This window comes from Trachinotus anak, unplaced genomic scaffold, assembly GCF_046630095.1.
Source record: "Trachinotus anak isolate AG129_WGS33_773 ecotype Australia unplaced genomic scaffold, CSIRO_AGI_Tana_v1 ptg000010l, whole genome shotgun sequence".
In the NCBI taxonomy this organism is placed as follows: domain Eukaryota; kingdom Metazoa; phylum Chordata; class Actinopteri; order Carangiformes; family Carangidae; genus Trachinotus; species Trachinotus anak.
Window position 1 is genome coordinate 11,589,132 of NW_027273861.1, and position 10,869 is coordinate 11,600,000.

At 40.6% G+C, this 10,869-nt stretch overlaps 1 protein-coding gene across 2 annotated transcripts in view; it reads right to left on the bottom strand.

The window, feature by feature from the left end:
- Positions 1-537: 537 nt before the first annotated feature.
- Positions 538-10,869, bottom strand: part of lingo3a (leucine rich repeat and Ig domain containing 3a) — a 34,872-nt gene continuing 24,540 nt past the window's right edge. The window contains exon 2 of one of the 2 annotated variants that reach the window (XM_071487552.1): positions 538-4,912. In XM_071487552.1, coding sequence (XP_071343653.1) covers positions 3,019-4,851 — 1,833 coding nt within the window. In that variant the 5' untranslated portion in view covers positions 4,852-4,912 and the 3' untranslated portion in view covers positions 538-3,018. Of the gene's footprint in view, positions 4,913-10,721 lie in introns of those variants that run through there. The other variant, XR_011692474.1, reaches the window with a different exon arrangement.

The window sequence follows — 10,869 nt, forward strand, 5'->3', positions numbered from 1 at the left end:
AATACTTCAGTATGAATTCACTCTCCCATTGAATAACAATGGAACGTTTGGTTATGTTTTATAAGTTACGCTACATTGAATTAAGTCATTGTGGTTAAACAGTCGAGATGTAGAACACCTATGACAAACAAACAACACATCAATATGTGAATATTTTTATCTGCTCACAAAATTTTATTTACTTCTGGAACTTGTGTTTTGATGAATGCATAAAAAATGAATAATAACAACCCTCCTCATACAGTGTATGCAGTACCTATGTCATTAAAGTGAATCAGGACAAGCATGTTTTCTTCTAAGCAGCATATCTGTGTGTGGTGCAGATAGCACATCCATCCAACCAATTTAACTGATTATTTAAAAAAATAAAATATGACAAATTCCTGGGAGAACTTAACAAACTAAAATGTGCAACACAAAATCTCACAGTGACAGGGTCACAGGTGTAATTTAGACTCGCAATCAACTTCTCAGGCTGCCACCATAAGCATTGCGACACCAGATCACTGCTATAAAAATGGGACAGGGGACGAGACATCATCATAGCAGATACTGTAGCATGCTTTATAAACAGTGTGCTTCATTTTTTATAAAACAATACAATACAAAACAGTGTAGCACAATTTCCAGACACAACAGTTTCCATATTTACACAATGAGTTCAGCAAAGGACAATGAAAAATACAACTGAATTGTTTACATATTTAAATCACAGAGAGGAGCCTTAACTGGTGTCAAATCAGTCCATGAACATATTCACAGTTCATTCATAATTTTGTTTGTTACATTTGTTGCGCATTAACCTATATGTGGGTGAACACTAAACAACGTAACATGGGATGACACTTGTTATAAGCTGCAGAAGAAGTAGTGGAAGGAGAGGGTTAGTTCTATGACGACTGATATATTATTCATTTTCATAAATTCATTTTCACTTCCAATACTAACATGATCCAGATCGGCCCTCCATCAAATTCATTATTGCCTTTTGTGAAATGGAGTAAACTGCTTACTGAGAAGTCCACAGGTTGAGGTCATAATGTAGAATTCAATACCATTTATAGCCAAGAGGGGGCGGCAGAGTAACACTGTAAAAGTGGAGTAGTTGAAGCTTAACAGGAACTGGTGGCACTGGTTCTCTGGGCTAGATCCACAGATCAGGAGACTGGCAATGCTTTGAGGTTCGAATTTAAATGCAGGTCACCTGTCTTCTCACTCTCTCCAAATTATGTCTGAGGTCATGAGGGAAACTCCAGTTTCTGGCTTTTTGATATAGTGTGGTATAGAAACTACCAAATGTTGACATGACTGCGAATTCGTGTGGAAAAACAAAAAACTGTATTACATTCTCAAATACAAACTGTATTCATTTATCATTATATGAATAAACAGTTATGCTTTTTATGTGAGGGAATATAAAAACACCCTTTGTAAACACTAGACAACTTTTTGATCCCAAATTAAACAATTACATCTTAATGCTGCATATTGAAATCACCTTCAGAAGCACTTCTGCTTAAACTTTTACAAAATGTTGCCCACCTGTCTTAAGTGGCATGTATTGTAACAAGCAAGCATCCAGCCCTTTGTTGTTACAGTGTCAGTGTCTTCCTAGAATATCTCAACTCCCTCTCCTCTCTGGCTCAGTTTCATTATGACCTTTGTTCCAGTCTGCAAGGTCCTTATCACATTAGCATTTTTCCCTACGTGTCTCAAACAGATCGAGGTCCCAATGAGAACCCACTTAACTCCTTCTCCCGCTGGTCAGCCAAGCCTCCCCGTTGTCGCTTATACAGCCAGAAATAGGGAAGTGAACTAAAACCTGACATTAACGCCCTTGAAGATTTGTTGTGTGGGCTGATGATATGATATGGTGACATTGTAAAAGCTAGATATCACTGATTTGAAAAGGAGACTTTAACAGTAGAATCACAGTAGAACAGTAATATCTGATCACTCAACATTACTATAAAGAACCACAAGGATGCCAATGATTACAAAATATATAATACATCTTATACAGTACCCTACCTATACAGTATGATCTATTCAACTTTGGGATGAATGCACCCCATCAAATGTTTAATTTACAAATAATACACATTATTCAAAATAAGAAGCCAACTCTGTGCATGCATTCATCTTTACACAGGATTTTCAGATAAAGAGGGCAAGAGTCTTTTACAGTGTGTCTACTAAATAATAAACAACAATGGAAAACCTAACTAGCAAAGGCCCTTTTATTGTAGCTTAACATCATTGACCAACTTATATCCAGTGAGAAGCAACTTCTCTCTGCCATGGCTTTGAATTGACAGTGATATTATGGTGCTATGTGGTTAAATTGGCAGTGTTACAGAGTGTAGACTCTTGGTATCTAATTTATTCTGTACAAACCCACCATCAGCAAAAAAACAGAGCCTTTATGTCACAACAGTGCTCTAAACTCCTGACTTTAGATTAGTCTAAATATGCAGTATATAGCTAGAACTATTCAAATACATATTGGCAAGTCCTTGGCATTCATTGAGCACCACCCTGTTATTACGTATTCATGAGTTTGGAAGTCGAGAGCTTGAATCACCTCAGATGGAGCAGAGAGGCAAAGTCCTTTAAAGATGAAGCGGACAGAGATCCTCTTGGGGAAGAATAAAGGTTAAAGACTGGTGGGACTCTGAGTGCTATTGTTGCTTGGTCTTTTAACAGTCTATGCAGGATTTTGAGACATCTTTAAATATAATCCAGATCTCCTCTGCACAATAATGTGAACACACAATAAAGAGCAGTAGAAATACAGTACATCAAATCCATACAGACTGCCTTTTTTCTGTACCTAGGATTGTGTTTCAATAACAAAACCTTGTCACGATAAAATGTCCTATAAATAACTGATTCTAATGTTTTGCAAGCACAGACTCCCACTCTAGTGTTTTTATGTCCCTTTATGTCCTAGCTGGAGACTGCTTGTAAACAGTATGAGGGACAGAATACTAATAAGAAAAAACAGACCCAAAATAATCAAATCATTTTCATGTTGAACTTGCGTGCCCCACCCTGTCCTCCGCTGGCAGTGGGTCCATCCACTTTTCTGAAAGAATATTCCACTGAGAAATTGTTCTTGTGCTGCCCTCTCCCTCGACTCCACACAAACAGCAGAATGAAACAGAACAGGACTACACCCAGGAACATGATACAGCCCATAGCTGTGGATATGAGGATGGTCTTGAGGTCCAGCGTGAACTTCAAGAAGACTCTGGTATCATTTAGATTTGTGTCATTAAGGTCCCCAGCATAGTAAGTGCGGTTGGCCATAAGGGCTGCATCTAATGGCAGCCCACTAACTGTAAGTGTGGCAAAATAGGTGTCATTTCCACCAGCGTTGCTGGCTATGCAAATGTAAGTCCCACTATCTGTTACCTGGGCATACCGTATTTCTAGTGTGCCCTCTGGTAATACAGTTAGGCGTCCGCTGCTCTTAGTGGTGATGCGGCGGCGCTGAGGTGAGATCCAGAATATCACTGGTGTTGGCTCACCTTCTGCTCTGCAAATGAATGACACAACCTGTCCCTCACGGGCAGATATCTGCTGCAGTTTCCTGTTGCGGATTTTGGGCTTCTGGCAAGTAAAGTGGTCAAAGAGAGCTGAGTCAGAGAAAGCGTTAAGAGCCCGTCCTTGGACCTCAACAGGCATCATACACACTGGAGAAGCACCGTCGAAATTGAGGGTCTTCCTGCGCTGAAGGATCCAGAGCAGGCGGCAGTCGCAGGCCAGAGGGTTTCCATCCAAACGCAGAGTCTCCAGAGTGTTGACGGATTGAAAGGCTCCCTCCTCCAGGGTCACCAGGCTGTTAGTGGAGAAGTTAAGAAGTCGAATTTGCCTTAGACCACCCAGGGCGTATGGCTGCACTACTGCCAGGTTAGTGTTGACGAGATGCAGCTCCTTCAGTCTAACAAGGTCCCGCAACGCCCAGGACTCCAACACAGAGATAGGGTTGTAGGAGAGGTTGAGGCTGGTAAGATGAGCCAGACTGCGCAGGGCAGAAGTCGGCACAGAGGTGATGTTGGTGTGTGTAATAGACAGCCAAGACAAGTTAAGACCCTGCAGGCTGTGAGGGGAAATGTACTCCAAAAAGGGCCAGTGATCAATCTCAAGCCCCCTCAGGTTTCCCAACTTCCGGAAGTTCTGGTCCTCTAAGGCAGAGATACTGAGGTAGCGGAGCCGCAGAGTCACCAGGTTATGCAGGTAAGACAAAGACTGGCTGGACACAGAAGTCAGGTTGCACCTCTCAATGGTCAGCTCCCTCAGCCCCACTAGACCCAGAAAGGCCTTGTTGGAGATATAAACCAGATCATTGTCTCCAACCTCAAGGTTTTTTAGACTTTTCAGGTCTTGGAAAGTAAAGTCCAAAAGAATCACAATCTTATTCCCACTGAGATCCAGTGAAGTTAGGTTGGAGAGACGTGAGAAAGCCCCCATGGGGACCAGTTTCAACTGGTTACCCCTCAGTGAAAGTGACTGAAGGTTCTGAAGACTAGAAAAAGCATTTGGTTCCAGGACACTAATCATGTTGTCACTCAGGTCCAGCTTTTCAAGACGTGGATATGGAAGCAGGTCACCATGCTCCACCCAGCGAAGTTTATTCCCACTTAGATCCAGGATCTTGGTGTCCAGTGGGATGCCATCTGGCAGTGCAGACAGACGTTTACCAAAACAAGACACAGCCTTGAGCTTTGCAATGCAGTCACAACGTTGGGGACATCCTTGGCTCTGGGTGGGTGACACTGTGATCATCAGAAGCAAGAACAGGAAAGGCAGGAGCCAACCTACATCATGGCCTAGGCTCACCCCCATGGCCCTCAATTCCACTGCTTTCTCCTGCTCCTGTCTCGGGTTGAATCACTGGGCCAGACACCTGAGGAAAGAGAAAGAATAGGAAGCAGAAAGAAAATGAGGAGGGTGAATAGGGGGGCAGAAAGAATGAGAGGGAAAGACAAAGAGAAAGACAGTGAGACAAATTAATTAAACTCAATTCCCCTTCAACAGCAGTGATCAAAGACTCTAAATGAGTGGAATTACAATTACAAACCCTAATTGACCTGGCAGAGCAGTGAAATTAAAGCCAGAGCTCCAAGATAATCCTCAAAGGACTGGGTCTGTATTCAGTTGGTTTACAGTGATCAACTGTGCATTGCAAATACTTAGGTTTTAAAATCATGTGTCAGTGTGCACAGAAAAAACCCTAATAGCTATGAGGCTATTTTATATCTGATGGTTGTTTTTCTCTCTAGCTATTTCATGCATTGTAAATAAAAACAGGGAAAAAGGGAAATTGAAAATCTATTGTATTCATAAGACCTCATGTGGGACATTTTAAAATGCATGAAAAAGGAAAAACAATCGCAGACACTCAAATGCTCTTTAACAGCAAACAGCACTGCAAAATGCACTCAAATGGCCCATTTGTATGGTGTGAGGAAACAGAAGGCTGACAAATATGCTGTGCAGAAGAAAATACCAGCATTTATATAAGCTAAATAAAATATGAAAAGTAATACTGAACAATCCAATCAACAGACACATAGCACCAGTATATCCAGCCACCAGTGTCTTTGAGTAAATGCCTGAGAAGGTCACCATAGCAAAAGGCCACGACTCAGTGCATCACAATAACTCAGTCCATCACATCATCTGCAAAGGTCTCTGAGGCATGAGGCTTATCATGAGAGGAGCTTGCCTAACCTGACCTGCCTATGGGTTTCATATGGCACACACAGACATACACACACATGCACAATTCCCCTCTCCCTCCACCACACTGCAGGATGTTTGCTGCACACTGGTAATCCCTTCATAAACACATCATAAAAGGACAACCAGTGAGATGGAAAGTAGCTCCGTAAAAAAAAAACATATTCCACAACATCATAATAATTTAATGGAGGGGCAGACAGGGTATTAAAACGTGCTGAAAAGCCTCGACTCCTGTGACTCTCACTGGCTCACACATTAGGAGGTCCCCAGCCTCCAATATGTCCTGGTTGTGCAAAAACGATAAATAGTGAGCACCAATGATATAACCATCCTTAAGACATGGAGACACATTGGTAAGACATATCACAAGTAACAGTGGACACAATACTCTGAATGTCAAAAAATGTAAAGGGTACTGGGTGCTAATGTTTGAGAAAGACCAAAAGCTCCAATATATCATGGCTGTCTTCACTAATACTTCACTAAATTGTATTCTAACAGGTACACATGCACATAGCCAACCCCTCACAACCATAGGTGAGTCATAAGACAGAAGGCATTCTGGCATTTGGAGGAGGAGTAACAGTGTTGAAGGGTTTTAAATTCCCACCTGCTATCACTTAATAACTCCTTTAAATGTCCCTCACCTCTACACATGTTCCAATTTACAATTCATCCTGGTTCAGAGATGAATATTCCCATTAGCCAGTCTGCCACTGAATAAATCTAACTGTCTGAAAATGCCAGCAGAACTGTCTGATAATAGACAGGCATAAAATGAGAAGAACATAGTTTTAAAAAATGACATTTAAACCAGCAAAATACAGAAATTTTAGACCTCATTAGTATCAAACAGACAATTTAGCAGATGCTGCTAATGCCCTCCACACTTATATGCATTTATCAGACACAGCGGGCTGACATTTGAATTTTGTGTCATTTCATGTCATCTGACAAGACTCAGAGGACCCTGAAGCAAAAGTCTTTCCTGCACCCATGGACAGTGCTCAGATTTTGGTTCTGAAAAAAATGGCAGCTGTTCTAGAGGGATTGCTGAATTTCAACTTAAATATTATCAAAATTAATATCTGAATAAAAGACAAATACAAACACGGGTGTAATCACCAAGTTAAAGTAGATGTTCACAAGGTTTAGGAGTTGAGAGGTGGAAAGTGATGTAGAACTGCATCAATATCATAATCTACTCCTCTTTTCTTCACTCACTGCTTCAGCTTCTGGCATCTGGAGTCAAACCAGGCCTCAGACTAGCAGCAGGGTTTTTATTCAATGTTTATTTCTTTCTTTTTATGTTCACCAGGAAGAAAATCATTTACATTATATTTGCTGACGCTGCAAGCAGACTGCACTATTTGCATAAGTGTTTGTGTGATGATCTTGTTATTTTACTGTACGGTGAAGTGGATGGATGCTTTGTACATTTCTGATCTTTGGCACTGAATATGAATGTGCTTTGCTGGATCCTTGATAAATTATTAGTCATTTCACAATATTTAATTAATTTCATTCCAAGTGAGGTTGATCTTTGCTGGGTACTGATGTTACTTTAATCATTTTGTACCATCATTGGTGACAGAGACATGAGGGAAACAGGCATCTAAACTCTGAACAGCTGCTCTAATTAGAAAATAGCCAACAATTACAGTGTTTAATGTGACATGAAACTGTTAATAATCTATGGTTTTATCCTCTGTGATAGTTTCATAAAATAGTGTGCAGCAACAAATTTAGGACATGGTGACATCTAAAAGTTGATAAAACGTAAGGACAACTTTTATGTCATAAAACCCAGAATTAGGAGGAGTTAGATAAAGAATAGACGAAGATGAGGATGGGTGAATTTTATTTTGAATGGCAGCACTGATGGTTTCAAGAACTTCAACAATCCACCTTGGCATGCATGTTGACTTTTGTCCAGCCTGTAGTTTCTCTGACATTTCATTCACATCAGCATGACTTACAGGGCCATGCAGCCTACATTAAAAGCATTAGCAACTCACCTGCTTCTGTGAAAGATTTTTTCTCCATAAACAGCAGGTGGAACAGAACAGAACAGAAACAGCAGCAACCACAAACATCCTCCTCTGAACCCCAAACACTGCCCCCTCCCCTCTCCAATTTCTGTCAGTCACATGACCAGTTTTCCAAACCCATATCTGGTAGCAGTCACTCACTAATAAGCCCAGCAAGCTAATGCACCACAGGTCAACAGCAGGTGGATAGAGTACTGCGCACTCTACCATGCACAGCATGACCCCTCCCCACTGTGGGCACCGGGCCGCTCCACACAGAGCTGCTGTCCAAGAGGCTACCGTTACCTGGTAGTAAGCTGAGTCAAAAATAACCATCAGTGTCATATCTCTTTGATTACGCAGCAGGAGTAAAACAGTGCTCTTCCCTGTTGACCTTCAGCTGACGCAGGTGGCAGCATGCAGCAGCAAGGAGAGGACTGACTGACATCCACTTTCACTCACTCCTTCGTATTCTATTGGCTCTTCTTTTTTTTCTCTCTCTTTTAAGGATAAGTTGTGAATAGTGAAAAGAAAGACACAGCACTTTCAAAACACAGTAAAACTGCAAAAACCTGAAACCTAACCTAAATAACAGAAGTACAAAAGTGACTGGTGGTGCAGTTAACTATTTTGCATGTAATAAAATGATTAAAATGCGTAGTTCATCAGATAGACACGATGTTGCTATCATATCATAATGTTCAGTGCTCAGCTATGTAAAAACTCATCCATAAAGTCGGGGGATGTTCACCAGACTGAACTACAGCAGCTCTGTCTTGCAGGCAGAATCAATATGCAGCTCTGATGTTAACTGCAATAGTAATAATAGTTATCATTGCTTTGCTGCTGTAGTATTTAAGGCATTCTTTGCTGCCTCATACCTGTAGATGGTTTCCTGCCCTTCCCTGCTACCTGTTGTGTCTTGTGTCTGCATTTAGCTCTTGTTGCCTGTTATCTGTGACACAAGACAGATGGTCCTCACTGTCACATAGATGAATTATATATGAAATCATTGTTTGTATATATTGTTCACAGATCCAATAGCATCAGATAAGAGTTCAGGTTTCTTTATCTTACAATTTTTGTTGCCAGGCAACATTTACTCATCCAGCACTTTCTATTAGAAAGAACCTTACTGCCTGAAGTGATGCTCTGTTCTGGAAATGGCTCAATATTTATACACAAGGGGGTGAATTGATTTGAAACATCTATTTTTTTATTTCTTTTAAGCTTTACATATGCGGTAGTCTCAGATATCAACAGACTGTAAAATTGTAATGTAATGATTCAGGAAGACCAAAAGGCTTAAAGAGACATCACTAGTGAGTTTGTTGCATTAACTGTATATACAGATGGATGTGGCCTCCGTGACGTCACCCATAGGTTTCTGAGGAGCGATTTTGAAGCTCAGAGGGGCCTTCTCCACCACTGCCATCTCGGCAGTGCCCGACTCCTGCCCTCCTAACTTCCAACTAATTGAGAAATTGGTGCTGTGATCACCCACCTGTCATAAGATATAAATAATTCACTCCATACACAGTTGTCATGGAGGGGGAAATTAGCTGTACACACCAAAACCATTTTTACCTGCTCCGTAAACATATTTATTTCTGCTGTAAAGTTGGGCATTGTAACACGGGAGTCTATGGGGATCAACTCACTTTTGGAGCAAGCCTCAAGTGGGGAACTGCCTTTTTTGGCACTTGTGTGTTGGCTTCATTTTTCAGCCCCAGAGGTTGCTGTCTGGTTTGCTGTGTCCTGCAAGCAACTGGCAATTTACACACATTCTTTTTTTTTTTGAAGGAAAAGAATTGGATCCTATTGAGCTGGGAGGCTAATAGATCTTTTTTCTAACTTGTCAAGTGTTGCAGTAAGTTCTTGTACTGTACCACAGTACAGTGTGATAGTGAGCCAGATGAACAATATGAAAACCCGGAAATTGAAGCAGGTAAATGGTAAATGGTAAATTCCTTCACTGATGTTATGATTTACACCACACTTTTCCTGCTTTCTGTCCTGTTCTATAAATGTAACAATTTAATGTTTTCTGAAAACATTGTATTGTGGATCTATTAGTTCTGAGACAATGAAACTGCATTGACAAATCAGCGCCCCTGTCAGCATTGCCAGAACGTTGCCAGTTTTTGTGTCCCTTTGAAGACAAAATGCCTCAGTCCTCCAGTGGGTGGCTTCGTTGCGTCTCACCCCTCACTGTGATGCTTAAAACTGCAGCCGACACTTGGATTGTGTTATAAATTCTAGATGACACAACATGACATGAAACATTCAAATAGGCACATTGCAGTAAATGTCTTTCGTGTTTTTGTAAAAGATGGCACTAGACGCTGGGAGTCATTACCATATAACATTAAAGAGCACCGGGGCAAAGCAGAATATTGTAACTTTTGACCTCCAGCAGCGCATCTTTTTTCATTTGCTTATGTTCACGAATTTCTGTTCACGAAACACTAAGATTACAATATTCAGCACACGTCTGTTTGGTGGCAGTCACATGCAGAGATAGCTATGGTATCAGCTGTAAGCAGTCTTTAGTCAGGAGCTGTCTGAAAGAACTGGGAATATGAGGTTATTAAAATTTCATTAAAGAGACTTAGTTAGAGGAGCTGTTGTTGATGCCTTTCATGATCTTTTGCAAAATAAATAACAGTTACTTAATGGCTGCTGATTGTTTGTTAGAGCCACTATCTTTAATGCGTCACATTTCTCCATTCTTGTAATTGTCCCTGCATCTTGCCAGCATTAAACTTAACTAAATTATTTTCAGCTCAGATGTAATATTAATTAAATCCCAAACTGATTGTGTGATTTCAGTAGTACTACACATTGTGACTAGCTTCTTAATCATTCATAAAAAGCAAAAAAAACAAAGTTATTTTTTTTCTTGTTTTATTAACATCTTTTGTAGTAAATCTTCTTTTATCTTATTTTTGATCTTTGTGCTACAAAAATTAAAGCTGTGGTGTTGTCTTCTAAACTACAGTTGCAGTGTAATTATCTGATTGTTAATTACAGTCATTTATTTCTCCTCTGGTTTCCAGGTGTCTTCCTCTGCTCCAAGCAACATGGG